Raw genomic sequence first — 26,096 nt, 5'->3', positions numbered from 1 at the left:
TTAAAAAAGTCCTTGAATTATGATCTGGAACAACATTAAAAATTTTACAACCCCCCCGGTACCGGTAACACCCGGGGTTATACCGAGGCGGGGACTAATACTTCTGTGATTAATTCGTCTAGAATCTAAAAGCTTTCCTTTCACAAAAACTTTACCAAACTCCAGTAGAAAGCAATTTTTTTCTTTTTTTTTTAGATTTTAGTAGGAATACTGATTTACCACTTAGAAAAGCAATAATATGATCAAGTAATAATTAATTATATATAATAATAATCCAGCACCTTCCATCACCCTTGCGAATGGGGACGTACGTCGCCGGCTCGGCGTGCATCACCTATCCACACCACCCTGGGTGTTCCTGCCCGGTAGACTAACCCATGGAACACCAGGGGTGGACGGGCCAGCGCTGTGAAGCACTAGAGTTGGTGACGAACTACGAGGCCCAGCAGAGAAGCACGCGCCTCGACGCACGTGCTGATGGAAGGCGGTGCACCGTGCGCCTGAGGGTGACGCCCACGTGTAACAGATGTGGGAACAACCACATATGTTGAATCCTCTCCCTGGTTAACCTGTCCGGTTGCACCGCGAAGAATACTTTGACCGATTCCGACAATTTTGATTTATTTATTTATTTATATAGATAGATAGATAGATAGATATGATATATATTTTCGCATATTTTTAAAGCTGTTATTATTTGCTTTAGGTTTTTTTTTATTTTTTTATAAGGAATATAAAGGATGTTTGCCGCCTATACTAGTGAATTAAGTTTTTTAAAATTAATTTTTTTTAAAGTTTATTTTTGCTTGCTAATACTAATTAGATATGATATATATTTTCGTATATCTTTAAGGATATTACTGTCTGCTTTAGCTTTTTTTTATATTTTCTTATATGCTTACCATTATTAATTAAACAATTTTCTATAAAGTTTATTTTTGCTTGCCAATACTAGTTAGATAATTTTTTATCATAAGGATAAGTAGATATTTAAGTTAAGATGCTTGTCAATATTAATTAAACAGTTTTTTATAGGGTTTATTTATGTTTGACAATGTTAGTGAAATAATTTTTTATCGTAAGGATAGGTTGATAAAATGTAATTTTAATTTTAAACTCAAATTTAGCACTTAATTTAAATAAAAAACTATAGTTTAAACTTAATTGTTAATTTTAAAAAATTAATGTCACTTTGTTGTAATTTAAAATTTAAAATTTATAATTTCATTTATTCTTAATTTTAAAACTATGGAAATCAAATTTTGTGTATAAATTTAAAATTTAAGTAGTTTTTTAGTTTTTTATATATTTTTAAAAGTTAAATATATTTTTCTATTGTGACATTCTATAATGTTTATAAAAGATTATTTTATATTATATACTTAAATATTTTATATTAAAAATAACATTTAAATACTTATTTATATTATATGTTTAAATATAATTAAAATTTATTTAATTTTATTAGCAATGCATATAGACATGCATATAAGCTGATCATATATATATATATATATATATATATATATATATATATATATATATATATATATACTCATCCCGATGATATGAGTCATAACCCAGGAAATATGAGTATTCAACAAAAGTTACTACCTCGAAGGTTTAGCTGCTAGGTGAGGCAATTTATACTAGATCTCATAAAGTTTGAAGATCTTTTTCTTAAAGCATTAAAAAACTTTAGTATTATTTTAGGTAGTTCGCCATATTTTACTTGCCAGTTTTAGCTTGCTGTTGAATTTTTACCTACTAGCCTAGGAAGTTAAATTCTAGCCTCAATAACTAGAAATAAATACATCACTTATGTTAAAAGATAGTTTTTAAGTTGGCTAAAGCTAAGAAAATGTGGCAATTTGATCGTTTATAAAGTATGGCCAGCAATTTTTAACAGTTAAAACACTGGAAAACTAATTCCATTTACTACAGCTTTTTAATATTTTAAACTAAAGATCTGCAAAATTTACGCGATCTATTACAAATTGCCACACCTAGCAGTTAAGCCTTCGAGATAATAGCTTTTATTGAATACTCATGCTCCCACTAGCATGAGTATTATCATATCATCGGCCTGAGATACCCGCACAAATCAAGCGAAGAAAAAGTGGGATCTTAGCCTCAGCCTTACCCACTTAAGCAAACATCCACAAACTATGCGTCATCAGGGTAAGGCTAAGGCTAAGGGCTCACCTTACACTTAGGGGGTTAGTGGAATAAAAAATTAGCCGGATCCTCCATCCTAACTTTCAACTTAGGCCTGCCTTACCTATAAATAAGCCTAATTTAAATAAAAAAGTTGAAAAAATTAATTTTATACTCAATTTTAAATTTTTAATTTATATATTAAAATTTAAAATTAAATTTGAATTTAATTTTTAGTTTTAAATTAGTTCATAAAGCTTAGATTGAATACTTAAACTTAAATTTAATTTAAAATTAAATATATTTCAAAATAAGTTTAAAATAAAGTTTGAATTTAATTTAAATACCTAAGTTTAATTTTAATTTTAACATTAAAATCAAACTTAAACTTATTTAGTTTTAAATCAAAGTATTAAACTTAATAGATGAGTTGAAGTTTCAAATAAATTTTTTTTTTTATCTAAAGTTTATAACTGTAATAAAGTTTTAAAACTATATTTAAAAATTATAAATTAAAAATTAAACTTAAATTTAATTATATAATATTACTATTACAATTATATAATTAAACTAATGCAAAAAATATAGGTGGACTTGGTTTGTGCCTATTACTCTTACTAAATAAGGCTAAGGCTAAGTCCACTACTTAGTTTGTCTTAATCCATTATTCAGTAAGGCTAAGGCTAAGGTCGAATAAACAAAAGAAGGAGGAATGAAAAGTAGAAAAAAATTTTATCTAATTTTAATCAACTATTATAAAATAAAAATAATTTATTCTTATTTAACTTTAATAGTTTAAACCATTTTAATAGCTATCTAAATTATTTTAAAACGAGTTTTAATGATTTGAAGTTTTGTAATTAAAGAGAAAAAATAACTCTGATGGAGTTGAAAATAATAACAATACTTTAAATCAATAAAATCAGTTAAAAATAAAATAATTTATAGTACTGTGAATTAATTTCGGGTAAATCAATCTTTATTAATTTTATATTATATTAATTTTTATTATCATTGATGCTAATATACATAAAATAATTTTAATATAATCGTTTTTTATTCTATTAATATTTATTTAATAATTTAATATACGTCAATTTATTTATTTATTTAAAAACCGAGCATCGTCAATTATTGACAAATCTTAGTTTGTCGGCCTTAGGCTTCCTTAGGGTGGCGGCTTAATAGAAGAAGGCGTTAATGTCTACACGGGTTGACGTTCCAATTAGTGCATTTATCGGCTCTCACAGGGCTTCGTTGGAAGCACCCGGGGTGACTGGAGGTGCAGTCGTATCGAGGGGAGTTGCTTTTTAAAATCTTACGTTGCCCATATAATTACTGCACCGCATTGTTTGGTTAGTTTAATTAGGAAAATTCTTATATACAGAGTAGTACTAACATTTTTTCATAAAAATAATATGAAAACAAACTTTTCTTCTTTACACTAACCGAACAATAATTACTGCACCACATTCACACTGTCACATCTTAAGGAGGGGGAGTTGTCGTGGTGCAGTAGTATCGAGATGATCCGCGGTGCACCGTCGGCGATATATAAGAGGGGCGGAGGAGAGGAGGGAGAGAAGAGAAGCGCAGAATGGTTAATTTGTGCTCCTTCGCGGAAAAGAACCAAGGTGGTGGGAGCGCGAGAGCTAGAGAAGAAATAGAAGCTCGAGAGAAGAAATTAAATTAAATTAAATATTTGGGTTCTCTAGCTTCCACGTGGAAGCTCTCCAAAGTGGTACGTACATGTTTTTCCTTCGCTAAAAATCTCTTTGCGTGACATGTCCGTGTGCGGTAACGGTAACCTAAGTCTTTCTTCTCCAAAACCCACTTATTCTTTTTCTCATATATATATATATATATATATATATATATATATATATATATATATATATATACCCATCAAAAGGTAAGAAACAGAGTTAGGGGGTAAAGGTCGACAAAGGACGAGTTTGGTTGAGACGGAGTTTGTAGTCAACAAACTCGAGAAGAATTAATCTGATTTTGTGTTCCTCATCCTTGTGCCCTAGTCTCCTCTTCTCCTAAATCAGGTTAAACTCAGCGGGAAAAGGAAAAAAAGGAAAAATTAAGATTAAAAAAGTGGCTGGAGAGTAAAGAGAGTATTTAGGTGTATTCTATAATTCTTACGACACTAAGGTTCCTATGGATGGGTCAAGGATAAAGCACAGCACTCCATTTCAGTAGTAGAGTTAAAGAGAATAAATAAAAAATAAAATCTCCGGGAAAATCAGCTAAAGGAAAGCGTAATAGTAGAATAATAACAAAAGATTAAACCCGGGTGCATTAATTAAATATCGGACACCTTGTTTCTGGGTTAAAACTCTTTCAAGAGAAATATTTATAGAGAAGAAACAAGAACTAATATATATATATATTAATTAAAGAAGAAGTGTAATAGTAGATGAGAAAATTAAAAACATACGTTGGCAACCTAAGATTAAAACCCCCGTACGTCAATTAGTATCAGATATCTTGTCCGTCGAAAACTTCACACAAGTCTTAAATTCGAGTCTTTGACAAAAATTAATGGTGCGTACCGCACACTAACTTATTACGACTTGTTAAGAAAACCCTTGTCGAACCCTCATCTCTGACTCCCGCCGGTACCGCAGCTTCCCATAGGACTTCTTGTCGGCCAGCAGCTTGGCCTACCCCCCCGTCGTCCTGCGCCCCTCGCCTCCCCGTGTCGGTGTCGGCCCCGGCTGCCACCACAAGCCCTCCGCCTGCCTGAGACCCGCCAAGTAGTCGATGAGTGCCCTGCTGGACCTGTCGCTCTAGTCGTCGTACCTGAAGGTCCTGATGGTGCAGGTGTAGGGCTACTGGGGGCTGTTGGTCGGGTACCTGCTCGGGTAGCTGGGGGCGCCTTAGAGACGGTTCCAGCTCCTCGTCATGCAGTTGTTGAGGGAGAAGTGGCCGCCTAAGTTGTGGTAGTGGGCGCGCGTGGAGTACCTGTTCCATGTACACCACCGGAGAGAAAGAAACTTAAACACCTTAACATAATCCCAACTAAGTAGTGTTTAAACCAAAAACTTTTACTTAGATCTATCTAAAGTTAAAAGACGACATCGAAGTCAACATTGTTAGATTACGATAGACAAGACGTACTGTTAAGTCAAAAAGCAAACAGACGCCGCACTTTTTTCGGTACAATTAAAAGTGGCAGTGATCCGAACTGTTAAGTCAAAACGTAAACAGACGCCGGACTTTTTGCGGTACAAACGTGGCAGTGATCCGAACTACGGCAATACTGGTACTTGAAGCTCCCGGTTTTACTTTGATTACAGTCCCAGTTTGAGACGCCTACTTTAATGATCAACTTACTTCGCCATCGTACGATGAAAAAGAGTTTTTTTTTTTTTTTTTTTTTTTTTTTTTTTTTTAATATTTTTTTTTTTTTTTTTTTTTTTTTTTTCTTTCTCGCCTCTTGGACCGCCGCGCGGCGCCGCAGCCGTGTCGACTGCCGGTGCTGCTCGCCGCCTGCCCGCCTCGCCGCTTGGGCTCGGCGCCTCGGCGCCTCGGCCTACGCCCCTCCGCGGGTCTCTTTCTCGCCTCTTGGACCGCCGCGCGGCGCCGCGGCCGCGCCGACTGCCGGTGCTGCTCGCCGCCTACCCGCCTCGCCGCTTGGGCTCAGCGCCTCGGCGCCTCGGCCTACGCCCCTCCATGGCTCCGCCTCACTCCGCAGTTGGTTTTTTCTCATCCGCTCGTCGCACTGTCGGTCTGTCGCAGCCTCGCAGTCGCAGGGCCGAGTCGCCCACTCGCCCCATTCAACCACGGTGCGGACTGCGGCGGCCTGCTAAAAGCCTAAAATCCTTACACCGGTGGCGCCGTGGTGGTAATCTCTCTCTCCCTTTTAGATTATTTCAGTTCAATAAAAATGTTTATATTTTGGCACTTTAATTTGCTTTGCATAATTAATATATAATTGTGTTTGCCTGTTTGGTATTGCCGTATTGGATTATTTAATATTTGCAAATTGCAATTTTGCTTCTTACCTTCTTGATTATTATTTATTAATAATTTGAGTTGTCCATAATCCATAATTTCATATATTGTTTGATACTTTGATCATGATCAATAATTATAATAATAATAATGATAATTTATTCATATTTATATAAATAATGATAATTTATTCATATTTATAATAATAATGATATTTATATTGTTTGATACTACTTGCCTTCTTGATTTTATTTTTATATAATTTTATATAATTTGCAAATTACTTTATATTTATATAAATGAAATCTTAATACTTGATTTTATTTTTATATAATTTTTGTAGATCTCTAGAGAACTAGACCATTATTATTTTAATGGGAAAGACAACTACACTCGATTCATTTTTTAAAAGAAAAAGTACTGAAAATTCGGAAGCTAATGAACAAGAAGCAATTTATAGAGATGAGGCTTCGGGTTCCCAAACTTGTCGTTTGAAATCTCCAAGAATAGAAGCTAAGGAGGCTAATAACATGCCCTTTGAGCGTGATCCTGCATTACGACCACAAATTTGGGATTATCCTGTTGAACAACGTGATGAAGTTCGACGGGCATATATAATTAGTGGTCCATATCAACCGAAACTTTTGGAATATCCAAAAAGTGGGCCTCTTTCTCATCAGCGTCGTTTCCAACCTTCATGGTTTGAATCATTCAAATCGTGGTTAGAATATTCTCCAACCAAAGATGCGGCATTTTGTCTACCGTGCTTTCTTTTTAACAAGCCACATGGGCATTCTTCACAAAATGCCTTCACTGTTGACGGTTTTCATAACTGGAAGAAAGTCAAAAATGGAAAAAGATGTGTTTTTCTAAATCATATAGGTAAAGTACCAAACTCGCCTCATAAAGTTGCCGAAAGAGCTTGCGAAGAATTGATGAAACAATCTCAACATATTCAGAATGTGCTTCATAGACATACGTCACAACAAAAGGCAAACAATCGTTTACGTCTTAAAGCATCAATAATTGCAGTTAGATATCTTACTTTTCAAGGATGTGCTATGAGAGGTCGAGATGAAAGTAAAGAATCTATTAATCGGGGTAATTTTCTAGAAATGTTGAAGATGTTCTCTTTTCTTAATGAAGATATGGCAAAAGTTATTTTAGAAAATGCTCCACAAAATGCTTCTTATACTTCGCCGGATACGCAAAAAGAAATTTTGCAAGTTCTAGCAGAGAAAGTAAGAAGAAAAATTCGAGATGAAATTGGTGACTCGAAATTTTCTATAATGGTTGATGAAGCACGCGATGAATCAAAAAAGGAGCAATTAGCTATCGTTTTGAGATTTGTTGATGCACAAGGTTTTATTGAGGAAAGATTTTTTGGCCTTGTTCACATCTCGGATACTAAAGTATTAACTGTGAAAAATGCAATTTATTCCGTTTTTTCTCATTATAGTCTTGATGTTCAAAATATTCGCGGCCAGGGTTATGACGGGGCGAGTAATATGAGAGGTGAATGGAATGGATTACAAGCATTAATTTCTAATGATTGTCCCTATGCTTACTATATTCATTGTTTAGCCCATCGTCTCCAATTGGCTTTGGTTGCGGCATCTAAAGATGTTCTTGAGATTTATGAATTTTACTCAAAATTAAGTACTATAGTCAACATTGTTGGATCTTCTACCAAGCGAAATGATGAACTAAAGAAGTTTCATAGTTTTGAAATTGCCGAACTAATTGAAAAGAATGAGCTTGAGACAGGAACCGGACTCAATCAAGTTGGCGGTTTGCAAAGGGCCGGTGATACTCGTTGGAGTTCACACTTCAAATCTATTACAAGTTTGCTAAGAATGTTTAAAGCAACATGTACAGTTTTAGAGAATATTATTGATGAAGGATCCAATGCTGCTCAACGCGGTGAAGCACATTTAGCTCATAAGGCAATGACATCTTTCGAATTTGTGTTTATTTTACATCTCATGAAAGAAATAACGGAGGTGAGCTGCATTCTTTGTCAACATTTGCAATATAAATCTCAAGATATTCTTAATGCTATGCATCTTGTGGCATCAACAAAATCACTTATTCAAAAGCTTAGAGATGAAGGATGGGATTCTCTTTTTGAGAAAGTAAAGTTATTTTGTGCAAAGCATGACATAGAAGTTCCAATTATGTCAGCTCCTTATGTGGGAAGAGGAGGTCGTGCTCGCCTTCAACGAGATCACATTACACTTGAGCATCACTATCGAGTTGATATTTTTAATGGTGCAATAGATTGTCAATTGCAAGAATTGAATACAAGATTTAGTGACAATATGATAGAGTTACTTACTCTAAGTTGTGCTTTGGATCCTAAAGATGGTTGCAAATCTTTTAATATTGATGATATTTGTAATCTTGCAAAAAGATATTATCCTCAAGATTTTACAGAGTTTGAAAGAGAAGGGTTGAGAATAGAGCTTCGTCATTATGAATTTGAAATTTCACGACATTTCGACTTGCAAAAATTGGCAACTATTTCTGAGTTATGTCAATGGTTAGTAACAACAAGAAAGTCAGAAATATATCCACTTCTCTACCGATTAGTTAAACTTGTACTGATTCTTCCAGTTTCAACTGCAACTACTGAACGGGCATTTTCTGCTATGAACATTATCAAAACCGATCTCCGGAATAAGATGGATGATGACTTTCTTACTAATTCTTTGATCGTATATATTGAAAGAGAAATTGCCGAGAAGTTCACCGTTGATTCAATTATTGATGGATTTCGTGATTTGAAGGAACGTCGAGCACTATTCTAACTTTTGCATGGTAAGCAAAATTTTTAAACTTCTCTTTTAACCTAATTGTTTTTCGATTCGATTCACGTCTTCGATCATGACCACGATCTCGATCTCAATTGTTGCAGGTATTTTTTTTGGATTGCTCTTTTGGAAGCTTGGAATCATGTTGGAAGAGGAGCACCACTTTGAGTCGAAGGCCTATGCAGGTGCGTGCAAGGTTTGGCTCATCGTAATCTCGATCCGTTCTTTATATTCTATGTGTTAAATTTAGATCTCTGTGTTTGCGATATGGTTTTTGCTAAAGTTTCATCTCGGTTACGTGTTTCCTCGATGAGCAATTCGTCTTTTATATGGTAAACATGTACTCAGATCCCGTTAGCTACAGGCCATTTTGATTTAGACAACTCCTTTACTTTATCTTAATTGAGACACGCACCTTAACTTTTGATTTTCCTTGAATCGTTTTATTTACTTAGGTTGAAATTTTTGCATAATGTGTTTTTGGCCCCCCCCGAACTAAAATTTTGGCTTCGTCCCTGCATGCATGTTAAGTGTTCTAAAATTCACATAAATCATGTTTAGCATGAATTTGCATTCAAGAATACTTTACGAAAAGTTTAGAAGGCATAGGGGCCATTTTGCCCCATTTTCATGAAGTCAAACCCACCAAAATCGACTTCTTCGTTTCGCCGAACGAAGATATCCACAAGCTTCCTAGTACCCTAGAAACATCAAAAATAGGGTCACCCAAACGAAACGAAGAGCAAATAGCTCAATCATTAAGCTTCTCAAGATAGGGTTGGAAAAAACTTACCGATTGCGAAGGAGGCTCTCACGATCTCCAAATGGGAGTTAGAGTCCTTCCAATCTAACCTAAACAAAGGTTCTAAACCCATCAATTAGGTTTCAAAGCCCTGAAATCAAAAATTCCCATTTCTAGCCCTAGAATCCAAATCTAGGGTTTCATCCAAGAGAAACCTTCAAAACTTAATCCAAATGGGAGATTAAGTTTACTAACCTCACAAGATACTCAAAACCAAGCTCCAAGTCCTCTAGGGTTGAAGGTTAATCTCCGAACAAGCTCCAACCAAGATTCCAAGCTTCTCCAATGGTGGAAAAACCCACAAAAGCAAGAAGGAGAGAAGGGAAAGAGATCAAAACCCATAAAAACCACTAAAAAAATGGAGATCAAACCAAGAGGGGAAGACTCACTTTGTTTCTCTCAGTTTGGAGCTCAAGGAGAGCAGCCAAGGGGGCTGGGGTGGTATATAAAGGTGTTGTAACAATTACAAAAACACCCCTCTACGAAACAGCCCCAATCTGCACTGTGTACCGGTACACGGGATTGTGTACCGGTACACAACCCATGAAAACGCAAACCCGAGCCTCGGGTTTGGCCGAAAAGCTGTCTGTGTACCGGTACGCGGGCCCGTACCGGTACAGCCATCAACCCCGTACCGGTACAGCCACCAAGCCCGTATCGGTATACAGCCTGCTGGAGGCTACCCGAGAGCTGACCAAAAATCTAATTTTTTGGATTTTGATGCAAGGTTTTAAACCACAATTCTCGGGGCTCGAACCATAGGTCGGAACACTGTCAACGACCCACCAGAATGTCTGGAAAAGCTCAGAACACAATCAATCACTCGAACCCCGCAATTTGCAAGGTCCAGTGCGTTACATTCACCCTTCCTAAAAAGGAGTTTCGTCCGCAAAACTCGAAAAAGGCAAAGTACCTCAAGCCTCCATCTGAAAAAGATGGGGATAGCGCTCCTGCAGTGCGCTCTCTAGCTCCCATGTGGCCTCCCGCTCCCCATGGTTGCTCCAAAGGACCTTCACATACGTAATATCCCGATTCCGCAGCTTCTTCACCTCGCGAGCCAAAATCTTCACTGGTTGCTCCTCGAAGCTCAAATCCTCGCGCAGCTCCACTGGTACAGCTTCCAAAATATGAGCTGGATCATGAATGTACCTCCGAATGACCGATACGTGAAAGACGTTGTGCACGCCCGATAGGTTCGGCGGTAGAGCAAGTCTATACGCTACCGGGCCTACACGCTCCAAAACCTCATACAGTCCAATGAAACGGGGACTCAACTTCCCCCGAATCCCAAATCTCTTTATTCCTCTAGTCGGCGAGATCCTTAAGAAAACATGGTCTCCAACTTGGAACTCCAAGTCTCGCCGTCGTCGATCGGCGTAGCTCCTCTGTCTACTCTGCGCCGTCAAAAGTCGCTCCCGAGCAATTCGAACCTTGTCCTCAGCTTCCTGGAGCACATCAGGGCCTAAAGCCAAACTCTCGCCGACTTCACTCCAATGAAGTGGCGATCTACACTTCCGTCCATAAAGTGCTTCGAAGGGCGCCATCTTGATGCTTGCTTGATAACTGTTGTTATAAGCAAACTCCGCCATAGGTAGATGCTGCGACCATCCTCCCTGGAAGTCTATCACACATGCCCGGAGCATATCCTCTAAGGTCTGAATAGTGCGCTCCGACTGTCCATCACTCTGCGGGTGGAATGCTGTACTGAAATCCAATCGGGTGCCTAAGGCGTCCTGTAGACTCCTCCAAAAGTGAGACACGAAGCGCGTGTCGCGATCAGATACAATCGATGTAGGCACTCCATGAAGTCGCACAATCTCATCAAGGTACACTTGTGCGAGCTTCTCTCCGGTCCAAGTCGTATGAATAGGTATGAAGTGCGCCGACTTCGTCAACCTATCCACGATCACCCAAATAGCATCGTGCCCTGCTTGAGAGCGAGGCAACCCTGTCACAAAGTCCATGGTGATCATCTCCCATTTCCACACAGGAATAGGCAAACTCTGAAGTTTTTCCGCGGGAACTCGGTGCTCACTCTTTACTTGTTTGCAAGTTAGATAACGAGCTATAAACTCGCAAACGTCTTTTTTCATCCCGGCCACCAATAGAGTAACTTTAAATCCTTATACATCTTGGTGCCTCCCGGATGTATAGCATACGGCGCTCGGTGCGCTTCTTGAAGAATATCCTCTTTAATCCCCGAATCCGCGGGTACACAAATCCGCCCACGGAAACGCATCAATCCCTGATCATCCAAAAGGAAGTCGCCGGTGCAACCATCAACCACTTTACCTCGAATCTTTTGCAATTCCAAATCGAAAACTTGCTTCTCTTTGATTCTGTCCAACAAGGTAGGTTGCATTACTAATGTCATCAATCTCAAGGGTGTGTCAGGAGTCACTATCTCCAACTCCAACCGCTTCATCTGCTCGATCAACTGCGGTTGAGTCACAACATGCATCGCTAAATTTTTCATCGATTTCCTACTTAGCGCATCCGCCACCACGTTAGCCTTGCCCGGGTGGTAAAGAATCGTCAGATCATAATCCTTGAGTAGCTCCAACCATCTGCGCTGCCTCAAGTTCAACTCATTCTGAGTGAATAAATACTTTAAGCTCTTGTGATCCGTATATACTTCACATCGCTCGCCATAGAGATAGTGGCGCCATAGCTTCAAAGCAAAGACTACGGCTGCCAACTCTAAGTCATGCGTTGGGTAGTTCTTTTCATATTCCTTTAGTTGGCGAGAAGTATACGCGATCACCTTGCCATCCTGCATCAATACACAGCCCAATCCATTAAGTGAAGCATCACTATAAACCACATACCCTGCTCCAGCTACTGGTAGGGTCAAGATCAGGGTGGTAGTCAATCGTTGCTTCAACTCTTGGAAGCTCCTCTCGCACGTATCATTCCAAATGAACTTGACTCCTGTATGCGTGAGCCTCGTGAGGGGAGTAGACAGTTTAGCAAATCCCTCGACAAATCTCCAGTAGTAACCGGCCAATCCAAGGAAACTCCGTATCTCCGCGACGCTCGTCGGTCTCGGCCAATCCTTGATTGCTTCAATTTTTTAGGGTCCACGGCTATACCCGATCCAGAAATCAAGTGTCCAAGGAAGGCTACCTCTCGAAGCCAAAATTCGCATTTCTTCAACTTGGCATAAAGCTCCTTTTCTCGAAGTACTTGGAGTACAATCCTCAAGTGTTCCTCGTGATCCACATCGCTTCGGGAGTAGACCAAAATGTCGTCGATGAACACTATGACGAACCTGTCTAGATAAGGCTTGAAAACACGGTTCATTAGATCCATAAAAGCTGCCGGGGCATTAGTCAGCCCAAACGGCATAACTGTGAACTCATAGTGTCCATACCGTGTTCTAAAAGCCGTCTTCGATACATCCTCAGGCTTGATCTTCAACTGGTGGTATCCCGACTGCAAGTCGATCTTGGAATACACACATGATCCCTGAAGCTGATCAAACAAGTCGTTGATCCTCGGCAACGGATACTTATTCTTGATCGTGACCTTATTGAGTTCACGATAATTCACGCAAAGGTGAAGTGATCCGTCATTTTTCTTGACGAACAAAACTGGTGCTCCCCAGGGTGAAACGCTCGGCCGAATGAAGCCCTTGTCCAACAAATCCTGCAGCTGTGCCCTCAGCTCCCTCAGCTCTGCCGGTGCTATCCTATAGGGCGCCTTTGATATTGGGGTAGTCCCAGGGACGAGATCTACCACAAACTCAATCTCCCTATCAGGAGACATACCCGGTAGCTCAGCTGGAAACACATCCTGAAACTCCCGCACCACCAGGATATCCTCAATCCTAGGGGTGTCATCCTCGCCCCTTAGCACAACACTAGCTAAATAGGCTACGCAACCTCTGCTGATCAGCTGCCTAGCTCGAGATGAGCTGATCGTCATCTCAAACAGCGAACTCCGGCATCCACTAAATACCACCTCGGTCTGCCCCGGTTCTCTAAAAGTAACCGTGCGATTTTTGCAATCAATCGTGGCATAATACTTGGTTAACCAATCCATTCCCAAGACCACATCAAAATTTCTAAGCTTGCGCAAAGCTAGCAAATCTACAGGCATAATCCAGTCTCCTACCCGAACAGGGCAACTGGGGCTATACTCTCTAATGTCCAAAATGTGGTCGGGTACTACAACATATCCCGGATGCAGTAAAGAAACTAATGGGATGCCATGCGACTCGGCAAACAGCCGATCTATAAATGAATACGATGCACCGGTATCAAATAAAGCACGAACTCTGATGCCATCAAGTAAAATGATATCTGCCACCACATCCTCGGCTGCTGCCGCCTCCTCGGTCTGAGCGGCATACATACGCCCACTCGGGGCTTGTCAAGATCCCTTGCTCTGGCGCTGGACGGGTGGCCGCCCAGGCTGATACTGTGCCGATGGAGTCCCCTGGCTAGCGGCTGGTAGAGCCGGTGCCGATGCAGTCGACGGTGCTGGTGAAGATTCCCTCGGGCACTCGGTCCGAAAGTAGCCCTCCTGGCCACACTGGAAACACCTCCCTCCCCGCTGAGGACACTGCGGTGGAACGTGGGGACCACCACAGATCACATACTGGGGAGGTCGGCGTCGATCGGATCCTCTACGGTGAGTCGCCGAGCCACGCCCACGCTGCTGGCTCCTCGGATGCTTCGGCGGCCTCCTAGAGTGCGTCTGGCTCGCACCCTCAGCCGCAGGCCTCTTGGCCTTCCTCTTGTCCCTAGCCTCTCGCTGCTCCTGGACATCCGCCGTGCCGCTCTCCACAAGGAGCGCGCGATCCACCACCTCTCGGTAGGTTTGGAGGATAGAGGATTGCACAAACCGGAAGATAGACGGTCTCAATTCTCGCTCGAAGATGGTCGTCCCGCACGACGAAAGGCACGCAATGCAGAAGCCGAGAAAACTCCCTCTCGTACTCGGCTACGGTCCTGTCACCCTGGCGCAAGCTGCGCAAATCCTGCTCCATCTTCCTCTTGACGCTGGTATGAAAGTAGTGCGCCAAAAGAAGCTCCTTGAACCTCGCCCAAGTAATAGCTGCCAAGTCTGTGCGGGGGTTCTCCTGGAGATCCAACCACCAGCGGTTCGCCTCGCCGTCCAAATGGTGAGTGGCGAGCCAAACTCTATCCCTCTCCTCCACGAAGGTGTCGCGGAAGAGCTTCTCCATATGCATCAACCACTTCTCCACGATCCAGTGGTCGACCTTCTCGCCGTCAAAGATCCTGGGGCTGCACCTCCTGAACTCGTTGAGGCGCTCCATCAGTCTATCTCGCTTCGCCCCCTCAACCAAAGTAGGGAAAGCTGCTCCAATCGGGGGCCTCTGCACAGGTGGTGCCGCCAAGACCTCCTCCTGGGGTGCGGCCACAGGCGCCGCACGCCAAGAACTGAGTGCAGGGGACGGCGATCTCGGTGCGACATCCACTACGGGTGCTGGCGGTGTGGGGCCCTGAGTCTCCCTAGAAGCTGCTACCTGCTGCAGGAGTAAGTCCTCCAGGCGCTTCATCCGCGCCTCCTGTCGGCGAGCCTCCTCAGTCTGCTGTCAGGCCGCCTGCGCCTGCTGAGTGACTAAATCGGTGAGGGCCGCAAGCTGGCCCCTCAACTCACGGATCTTGCCCGATCCGGAGGTAGCGGAGGTCTCGACCTCCTCAAAGTTCGCCGCATTGTCCGCCCCGGCAGATTGGGAGCGAGTAATCGGCATCGTCACAACAACATCATAAAAAACGTAAGTTAGTAAAATACCCGCACCTCTATCCGATACAACCTCATATAAGACCCAAATAAGTCAAAGATCATGGCGAAAGTAGGGACAGTGTTTTCCACAACTATCCCGGATGTGGTACCGTTGTCGCCCCAGAACCTCGCACGCGAATTAGATAGTCATACACTTCCACAGGCTTTAACGATCTTTAGAGTTTTAATCGATAATACTATTAATCAGATACACTTGTTGGGCTTTAGTCGAATAGACAGCTCTTAGATCTCTCCGACCTATTCTATATCCAGACGCCTACGCAAGGTTTGCTAGGTCCACTAAGACTAACGCCTAGCTCTGATACAATTATTGTCCGGTTGTATTACCAAGGACTGTCTCATACTCGCCAATACCGAACACAGCGGAGCGTCGCCGCGCGTGCTCAGACCTGAAATATCCGTCTACTGCCAAACTTATAAGGCTCTAAAAACGAACAATAAGATGAAGCGGTAATACAATGTAAACCAACTAGAGTATTCAGAGCATGATAAATATAAGTTCTACAATAATGAAAGGAGAATAAAAACTGGAATTCACTAATAAAGCATAAAGTTACAAAGGATCCAAATACAGTGCCAGTAGATACATAGTGGTCTCTATACAGGATTACAATTCTACATCTCTCATCACTATAAAAGAAAGAGCAAACACTAAGGCAGTAACCTGTTGCTCGTAGATAGCTATGCGATCGCCTTGCGGCGATCCCGTGCCTCGCCGTGCAGAGGCTCTGAAAGAATACAGAAAACGTGGGCGTTGAGAACTATTAAAAATAGTATTCACAGTGGCAATTACTTGAGGTTCAGTGTAAATTGCGCGCAAAGGCCGAAAAGCTACAACAAGAGGTTCCAGTCGACATAAAATGCTAGTAACAGCGAAAGTAGGTAAAGTGTAACTTACGTATAGACATAAGAGTCTAACTTAGCATGAGTTTGCCTAAAGTATGAAAAACGATATTATGAATGTACATGATGTGTTGACATGATAAGCATAAAATGCACGATCCGATGATCTCGATCAAAATAGTAATGATGTCATTGTTTACTATTCTAAGTCAAGTCATCTTAAAATAATTTAAAGTTCACATAGCATATTTGTCACTAAGTCAATATATAAGAGCCAGCCGAAGTGCCGGTCTGGCTTGTCCGTGCCTATGAGCCTGTGGTAGTCAACATCCACTCTAAAGGATACCCAAGCCCCTAGACAATCCACTTCGGCGCCCAATCCTGCGGCGAGCATAATTCGGCATGAGGCTATCTCGGAGTGCCAGCTTGATAGGGAAGCGAGCGCCTCACAAGCATTGTTGCGAATATACAATGGCAACAAGCAATGATTGTCTCAAAGTACCGAAGTCCTCTGTCTAAAAACATCGGAATATATCAAGTATCTTATAGCCTATTCATTATTATGTCAATCATGTCTCTAACATGGATATAGGCAGATGTTACGATGGCCGATCATCAACTGTATTCTAAGTGCATTTTTCATAGTTTACTAATTCTAAATCCTTAGTGAAAGCTTTGTTGCGACGATTCCAGGCATGGCATTAATATATTCATGATACATAGTTACGATCAGAGTTCTAGGCATGGAGAGAATGTTTCACTTGCAAAACCACAGCACTATCACAAGCATGCAATCTAAACATATAGTCTACTTATATGGAGTACAGAAATTTTACGATACATGAGGTCATACATGATTAATATTCTAAAATTCACATAAATCATGTTTAGCATGAATTTGCATTCAAGAATACTTTACGAAAAGTTTAGAAGGCATAGGGGCCATTTTGCTACATTTTCATGAAGTTAAACCTACCAAAATCGACTTCTTCGTTTCGCCGAACGAAGGTATCCACAAGCTTCCTAGTACCCTAGAAACATCAAAAATAGGGTCACCCAAACGAAACGAAGAGCAAATAGCTCAATCATTAAGCTTCTCAAGTTAGGGTTGGAGAAAACTTATCGATTGCGAAGGAGACTCTCACGATCTCCAAATGGGAGTTAGAGTCCTTCCAATCTAACCTAAACAAAGGTTCTAAACCCATCAATTAGGTTTCAAAACCCTCAAATCAAAAATTCCCATTTCTAGCCCTAGAATCCAAATCTAGGGTTTCATCCAAGAGAAACCTTCACAACTTAATCCAAATGGGAGATTAAGTTTATTAACCTCACAAGATGCTCAAAACCAAGCTCCAAGTCCTCTAGGGTTGAAGGTTGATCTCCAAACAAGCTCCAACCAAGATCCCAAGCTTCTCCAATGGTGGAAAAACCCACAAAAGCAAGAAGGAGAGAAGGGAAAGAGATCAAAACCCATAAAAACCACCAAAAAAATGGAGATCAAACCAAGAGGGGAAGACTCACTTTGTTTCTCTCAGTTTGGAGCTCAAGGAGAGCAGCCAAGGGGGCTGGGGTGGTATATAAAGGTGTTGTAACAATTGCAAAAACACCCCTCCACGAAACAACCCCAATCTGCACTGTGTACCAGTACACGGGATTGTGTACCGGTACACCACCCACGAAAACGCAAACCCGAGCCTCGGGTTTGGCCGAAAAGCCGTCTGTGTACCGGTACGCGGGCCCGTACCAGTACAGCCATCAACCCCGTACCGGTACAGCCACCAAGCCCGTACTGGTACACAGCCTGCTGGAGGCTACCCGAGAGCTGACCAAAAATCCAACTTTTTGGATTTTGATGCAAGGTTTTAAACCACAATTCTCGGGGCTCGAACCATAGGTCGGAACACTGTCAACGACCTACCAGAAAGTCTGGAAAAGCTCAGAACACAATCAATCACTCGAACCCCGCAATTTGCAAAGTCCAGTGCGTTACACAACATCAATAAGATACTTAACTGCAATGTCCTTTCAGCTATCTACAAGGCCTTCACTTGCCGTGGCGCTCCCGCCCATGATTAGCCTCAATGAGATACTTAACCGATTTAATCTTATTTCATTGTGCTTGCTACCACGTTCTTTCATTGCCCAACCAAGCTTGGTTGTTAGCATCCTCAATTTAGCCCTACGGTTCACTTTTTGGATCCCAACATCAATCTTTCCCGCATAAACTTCCTATATAGGATTTACATAATCAAACCGGCCTTGCTCCACATCACTAGCCATGTGGCACCTCCAACGAACAACCATGCTCAGCAACCAACACCCTTGTCCTATCTTCTAAGGTTCACTTTACGGATATTGATACCGATTAACATATGGAGCTCCACCACATAAGCTTTATGGGCACCGCACCCCATGAATCCCCGCTCACCACACTTACTTTCACAAGCTTTGCCTTTTATGGAGGACAATTTCGTTGCAAGATTGTCCCTCATCCACTCGTTCACTCCATTACAGAGATCCAAGATAGGATAAGAAAGCCCGAGCGATCCTGTTATACCTACCCCTTAATGTTTTCGACCTCATGTCTTTAACAATATTCCTGGCTCGTGTAGGTTCCACTATACTTGATCCACTCACATGAAGCACTAGAGTTAGCACATCCTTTTGCCAAGGGATAGTCTATATCCTATGGACTGTTGGGGGACTCGGGCCACTTCATAAGTGTTCTACCTTTCTTGTAATGACTAAGATTTTTGATTTATTGATTAAACCCTTTTGTTTGACGATGTTCTTGTGTGTAATATAATTATATGTGTACTCGCCAAATTTCAGGAGAAAACGAGTTAAAACGGAGAAGTTACGCGACCCGGAAGTCTGACTTAAGTGAATAGTAACTCCGGTTTTCCGGAGAGGCCGCGGAGTAAAGTGGACTTTCGACGCGTATCGGACTCCGAATATAGCCTTCCAATAGCTCGTTTTCAACCGCTCGACTATCCTGGACCCAAGGGCACTGATGGATTTGGATTTGGATGCACGGATTTCGAGAAAAAGGGGTTTAATGGTTTTTGCATATAGTTGTCTATGTGTGGTTTTTGGTGGAACCTAGGAGGGATGGTTTTGTCGCAAATCGGAAATCTTTTCGGGCGAAACGAGGTGCTAGATTCGATGCCTCTGTCGTGCTGATCGCGCTGGTGCGATCCGATCGGAAATCCGACGGACGGATCCTCGGGAATCGCGAAAAGTCCGCGAAGGGGCTGATTTGAGTAATCGGATTATTCGCGAAAAGGCCCTATATTTTATGCGTCGAATTGCGAGTTTTCGAACTTAGAGGGACTATCGTGCGTTATGCGACTGCTGGTTGAGAGCTGGGATTAATTAGATTCCTTTCGAGGGGGTTTTCCGCGAGTTTTCCGCACCTATATATAGGTTGTCCTAGGGTTTCTTGAGCTAACCCTAACCCTAGAACCCCCCAGCTAACCCCAGCCGCCCCTGCCATCCCAGCACCTCCCTGCCCTGCCCGTGCTCGCGTTCCGGCCGCCGCCGAGCAGCCCCGGCCGCCGGAAACAGCCTGCAGCCAACATTCCTCCTCTCTTGGACCACCTCACCACCGGCTTAAGCTTGGTCCTTGGAGAGGCCTGTTAGCCAGAGCACCACCTTCCCCTGGTCGAGATCTTCCTCCGGCGCCCTCCCCCGCCGGCCCCGGCCACCCCCGAGCGTCGCCGGAGCCGCCGGAAGAGGCTGCAGCCAGCCGGGTCTGCCCAGACCCGAGCCAGGCCGAGCTCAGGTTGCGGGCTTTGGGACCGCACTTCCCCTGCGGCCAAGCCCCCCTGTCGACCCCGGCGACCTCCAGCAACCCGGCGCGCGCGTCCCCGGCCGTCCCCGCGCCCCGCCGGCCGCCGCCAAGGTCTCCCGCCGCCGCTCGGGTCCTGTGCGGGCCGACCTTGGAGCCGCGCCACTCCCGAGCGCTGCCGTTGCCCTCTGAGGTGAGCACCACCTCCCCCTTGGTCTCAGGCACCGGATTATCGCCGCCCCCTCCCCCGGTCGTCGCCTCGCCGCCGGCAAGGTCCAACCCGAGAGGAAGTCGGCGGGCTCGATCTCCGCCGCCGCGCCACCGGCTGCTGCCCGCCGCCGGCCAGCACCTCCCTCGGGCCTCCCCGACCTGGTGCTCCCATCACTGGCCGGAGCGCCCGCCGCCCGATCGCCGGCGGCCATCCCTAGCTCCCACAGCTCCGGTGAGTAGTTTACTTTGGTTCCAGCACTGCTGTTTTGCGTTCCGGTCACTTTTTCGGTGATCCGATGACTCCCTGGCACCTCGGGAGGTGAGCACGGTGATCGTGGGCTCGTGCTGAACACGATGCTCACCTCCATTTAGGTTAACGGTGCCCTGGTTAGTGAGTAATGTGCGATCTTCGCGCTGTGCGCACTGTTTCGCTGAGGTTCGCGTCGCTCGTGCGCGCGTGGTTGCTGCCGGCAGTGCTCCGAAAGGTGAGCACGGCCTCAGGCATGCTGAAACCTTGCAGCAAGTGCGATGGCAACCTCCGTAGATCCCTGGTTTGCTGGTACGACCCGTTAGAGCCATGAAATCACATAAAATAATGTGATTTCATGGGCCATTAGGGATCCTTTTGCGTTTCGCTTCGTCGTGGCTGCTGTTGGCAGCAGGTTAAGGCTTAAGATAACCTCTGGACTGATCGTCCAAGGCCCCAAGCCTTTGCGGAAATCTATCGGTCATTTCCGGAGCGTTTTTCGGCGAAATCCGCCGATAGAACGCGCGTTCGACTCGGAATTCATCCGACGGTGCCTCGTGGTTGACTGTAGCGTCGCTGAGCCTTGTTGGCTGGTCACCCGCGTCTTCTCGAGGGTTCGGAAACGACGGGTGAGCGACGGTGGAGTTTCGGTACGGTTTCCGGGATTTCCGGCTGGTTCGGTAGTTGCGTTTGAGAAACCGATTTCCGAGGGGTTATGATTTTGGGATTTGTGTGAGAATGGTCGTGTTATTGTGTTTGTGGGTTAGACTCTAACCCGGTGGACCCTTCGTAGGTCCGGTCGCTTCGTCTCCGCCTTCGCGAGACCGTTTCAGCTTTATACAGGTGGGTACTTCGATCCGAAGTCGGTACAGCGGTGCACGCTCGGTGATGTCTTCCTTTACCCTATCTTTTACATCGTCTATTCATATTGTTTACTCGTTACATATTGAGCCTTGCACCATACTGTCTTTATTTACTCTGCCCGGTTGTCCTATGCGTAGTATTCTGTGTAGGGGTAGAGTAGATGGCATTAGTATATACTATACATGTGACCTGATTGGTCGGTTCTCCTGTTGCATCGGTGACCTGTTTGGTCGTTCGTTACTTTACGTACATTGACCTATCTCGGTCGGTTCACGTTGTACTTGATGACCTATACGGTCGGTTTGCCCAGAGGGGCAGTGATTGTCGGCTGGTTGCCGACGGTTGGCTATTGAGCATATCAGCATCGATCGTCACCACTCGTTCGCATTTCACGAACACCAGCGGTCTGATCCACCGCAGGGGGTGTTCTTTTCCGGAAAAGTGGTTGGGTTTGCCCACCCGTGAGCTCAGAGGTTACGACTGGGTATATGCAGGTTGAGTGATTGTGGCATTAGCCTGAGGTCTCCGGACCAACAAGGCAGGTTTAGATTGGGTATCCTTGGACTATCCACCAGTTGATGCATACATACAGTAGCAGTAGTTCATTACTTGTACATCAGTTCCTTACTTGTACTTTCTGTTCTTATATCATAGTAGCTACTGTAGTTGTTTACCTTTACTGTTGTTTAGCCTCCTTTGCTGGTGCGTACCCTCGCCCTCGTCGGCTTGCGGTACCCACTGGGAGGGGAGACATGTTTACATGTTCTCACCCCCCGCCCCCATTACAGGTGACGTCGCAGGTCCGAGTGGGACGGCAGGTGAGGAGCGAGTCTAGCGCGCGTTAGAGCTCCGTCCCGTTTGGTTATCTCTTTTCCCTTGCTTGAATAAATAGTAAACTTTCATTACGGTTCAGTTTCATTCGGTACTTGAATATTCAGTTTTCTGCTGGGTTTTCGTGATAAAAAGAGATTTATGGGCTTTTCAAGTAAAATGGTTTTCTACCCCTCGTGGTAGCGCTTGCTTTAAAAAGAAAAAGGGTTTTCATATTCGATACAGTTTTCGATGGTTTTCTACCCCTCGTGGTAGCGTTTTAAAAGATAAAGGTTTCTGTGTGGGAAACATTTCAAATGATAGTTCTGGATTTATGTTTAAAACTTGGAATACTGTCGTGTTGTGAATGGTGAATGTATGAACGTTTGCATGTGCGGTTGAGATTGCGTGTTCATATGGTTGTGGTTGTATTCTGGTTGTACTCTGATTGTGTACCTGTACTTGTGCGACGCCGTGCAAATACAGGGGAGACTCTGTCCGTGTGAACAGTGGATTCCCTGTATTTGTGGCGGATCTGACATACTCTGGGGTCAGGTGTTTAAAAAAAAAATTTTTAGTCGTTTCCGCTGTCTTTCCAAACTGCAAAGGGACCCCAGGGCGTGACATTTCTTCTATATACCTAACAAGGCCTCTTCCCTTTTGGCACCATAGGGGTACAAAGGTGCTCTACGAGGGGTACGTTTCTAGTCTCCTATATATGGCACCAATATTCTTGTTAGGACATGGACGATTGCTAAGGAATTGCTTTCATTGGCCTATCCGCGACGACAATCTGATGGACTATCTCAACTTCGTAACTATATAACCTCGTCAACCAAATGCTTTCCAAATGTGCCCCCCTAAGGATGTCACGGCCGTGCCCAATCGATTGGCATGTGACAGGCCAACTGTCGTATAGGCAATGCATGGCTGAGAGTGCCGCTTCAGCCTCACTACTTTGTGACAGTATTGAGGGACTACAATCGTTGTGACATTATTTGTACGCTCCTCTACCTCATGCCAGGCATTAGACGGGCATGTTTACAACACATGGCAACAAGAAAGAAATGCATTATAGGTGGTTTCATTGTAAGTATAATCTCCCTATTTGGCATTTGAGTTAGAACTCTTTTTGATACTAGAGCATCTCACTCATTTATCTCCTTTTCTTTTGTATGTAATCAAGGCTTCATGAAGAAACAATTGATTTTGGTGTTTTGGATGGAAATGCTCTATCACTATATCGACGTGGGCTGTTGGTTGCACCCTGTGTAGTTGGGAGACCAGATGTTCCAAACCAATTTGGTACTTATACTGCCAAGGTAGTATGATTAGGTGCTAGGGATAGACTGGGGCATCACACTCCTATCGAATGCGAGGAGAGGATGGAGACCTTCAGCATACTGAGAAAGAGGAAGTTTGTTTACCGAGCATGTAAGAACTTCTTTGCCATGATCATTTATTTATCTAAAGCCAAGCAACTCATGGATGGCGGATGCACAACCAATTTGGTTTCAGTGGACATCATTCGCTTGGTGGCTCCGAGGCTTGAGGAGATTTCGATGGCTAGGGAGTTTCCTAATGTCCTAACATATTTTTCGACAAGCTGACAAAAGTATCCCCAGAACGAAAAATCGAGTTATTTATAGGCTTAGTCCTTGATACTGCTCTTATCTCGAACGCTCATTTTTGGTTGGCCTTTGCCGAGTTGAAGGAGCTGAAAGATAAGCTCAAGGATCTTCTGGATATGACCTTAATCATGCCTAGCATATCTACCTGGAGCATACCTATCTTTTTCCTCAGAAAGGAAGATGGTAGTTTGTGGCTATGCATCGATTATCATGATATAAACAAAGTCACAGTTAGGAGCAAGTACCCCTTCCATGGATTGATGATCTATTCTATCAACTACAAAAATTATCGGTCTACTCAATGATCAATATGAAACCCATCAATTGAGAACCAAGGTAGATGATATACTGAAAACCGCATTCAAGACACGTTCCAACCACTACAAATTCATAGTGATATTGTTCGTGCTTACCAATGCCTCGGTGGCATTCATAGACATGATGAACTATATCTTCAGGTTGTACTTAGATCGGTTTGTTATGGTATTTATCTTAATCTACTAGCGGAGTGGTCAAAAATATGAGAATCATCTACAACAAGTTTTTCAAGTCCTTTGAGAGAACAAACTCTAAGGAAACTCAAGAAGTGTGAGTTCTGGCTTTGCAAGGTGTCTTTCCTCGGACACATCATAACTCAATTGGGTATTTTTGGGGAACTGAAGACAATGGACTCAGTAGTGGATTAGTGTCGACCGACTAGTGTGATAGAGATCAGGTGCTTCCTTAGTTTAGCAAGCTATTAGTGATGATTTGTTGAAGGTTTCTCCAAGATTGTTGCCCCGCTGAATAGGATGACACGAAAGGAAGTGAATTTTCAATGGACTTCCAAGCATTAAAAGAGCTTCGAGGAGCTCAAGGAGAGGTTAACACGAGCCCTACGAGCCCTATCTTGGCATTGTCGATTCCTAGTTAGAACTTTATGGTCTATTGCGATACTTTATGGATAGAATGGACTGTGTGCTTACGTAGAAAGAACGGGCCATATAGCATATGCATCGCGTTAAGTTACAAATTACAAGAAAAACTAACCTATGCACGACCTTGAGCTAACGACAGTGGATTTTGCCTTTAAACTATGGAGGCACTATTTGTACGAGGTGCGCTGTGAGGTGTTCATCAATCATCAAAGTCTAAATTACCTATTTATACTGTAGTTGAACCTCAGACAAAGGCATTGGCTCAAACTTTTGAAGGACTACGAACTCTCTATCCGCTATTACCTAGGAACAGCAAATGTGGTGACTAAAACCTTAAGCCAGAAACACGCCCCTATCAAGTTATTGATCATCATCACTAAGCAAGATCACTTGATCGAGGAGTTATGTCATTTAGAGTTAGAGGTTGTACGCCCATGATCGACTATTTAGTTGATAGACTTAGTAGTATGACCTACCTTGGCGGAGAGGATTAGCCTTGGATAGTGTTTAGAGCTGCACCTACAGAAGTCGTAGGCTGATGTTGAGCAAAGAAAGGTAGGGGACTTTGTTATCCACTCTAACGATTCTTTCTATCTTCGTAATCAACTATTGTGCCTGATGACACCAAATTGAGACAAGAGATCCTAACTAAGGCACACTGATCTCCATACACTGTGCATTTTGACGGTACCAAGATGTACAAAGATCGAAAGTAGAATTTCGAGAAGTCGAGAATGAAGGCTGATACGGCACAACAAGTAGTTCATTGCTAGGTATACTAGCAGGTGAAGGTTGAACACTAATATCTAGCAAAAAAGCTATAACCTCTCCTTGTGCCCATATAGAAGTAGGAGCAAATCACGATTGATGTCGTCGCGGTTTTGCCTTGATCACAATAAGGCCATGATACGATATTGGCTATTGTGGACAAGGGACTATTGAGGAAGTCGGTCCACTTTCTGTCAATGCACATGACCTGGTTGAGAGATCAACTAGTTTAGCTTTACATCGATAAGATTGACTTGCTTCACAAGGTGTTAGCATCAATTGTGCTTGATCGGAACATGTATTTTTTGTTCTAGTTTCGAAAGAGTTTACATCAGGCATTGGGTACAAAGTTGAACTTTAGCTTTGTATTTCATCCCTTGTGTGACAGCTAGTCGAAGCATGTTACTCAGACCTTTAAGGTGTCAATGTTGATCGTGTTAGTTAGGGATACACATTTTGTGTTCCACTTTTAGGCGAGTTTACATGAGGCATTAGGCACAAAG

General features: G+C 43.1%; 1 protein-coding gene and 1 long non-coding RNA gene across 2 annotated transcripts; both read left to right on the top strand.

Moving 5' to 3' along the window:
• On the top strand, positions 8,145 to 9,142 carry LOC109718621. Its single transcript, XM_020244935.1, has 2 exons — positions 8,145 to 8,943; positions 9,041 to 9,142. The coding sequence occupies exon 1, from the start codon at positions 8,184 to 8,186 to the stop codon at positions 8,931 to 8,933; it is 750 nt and encodes a 249-aa protein (XP_020100524.1). The 5' UTR covers positions 8,145 to 8,183; the 3' UTR covers positions 8,934 to 8,943; positions 9,041 to 9,142.
• On the top strand, positions 20,539 to 22,811 carry LOC109709886. Its single transcript, XR_002216229.1, has 3 exons — positions 20,539 to 20,588; positions 21,397 to 21,446; positions 22,256 to 22,811. It is a non-coding gene; the product is annotated as an uncharacterized LOC109709886 (long non-coding RNA).

Source organism: Ananas comosus, linkage group 1, assembly GCF_001540865.1.
Source record: "Ananas comosus cultivar F153 linkage group 1, ASM154086v1, whole genome shotgun sequence".
NCBI classification, from domain to species: domain Eukaryota; kingdom Viridiplantae; phylum Streptophyta; class Magnoliopsida; order Poales; family Bromeliaceae; genus Ananas; species Ananas comosus.
The sequence above is the reverse complement of the archived record's forward strand: the minus strand, read 5'-3'. Positions and strand labels throughout refer to the sequence as shown.

Bases quoted from the DNA above. Each gene is read 5' to 3' on its own strand.
- LOC109718621 (XM_020244935.1), top strand. From the start codon at position 8,184: ATGCATCTTGTGGCATCAACAAAATCACTTATTCAAAAGCTTAGAGAT.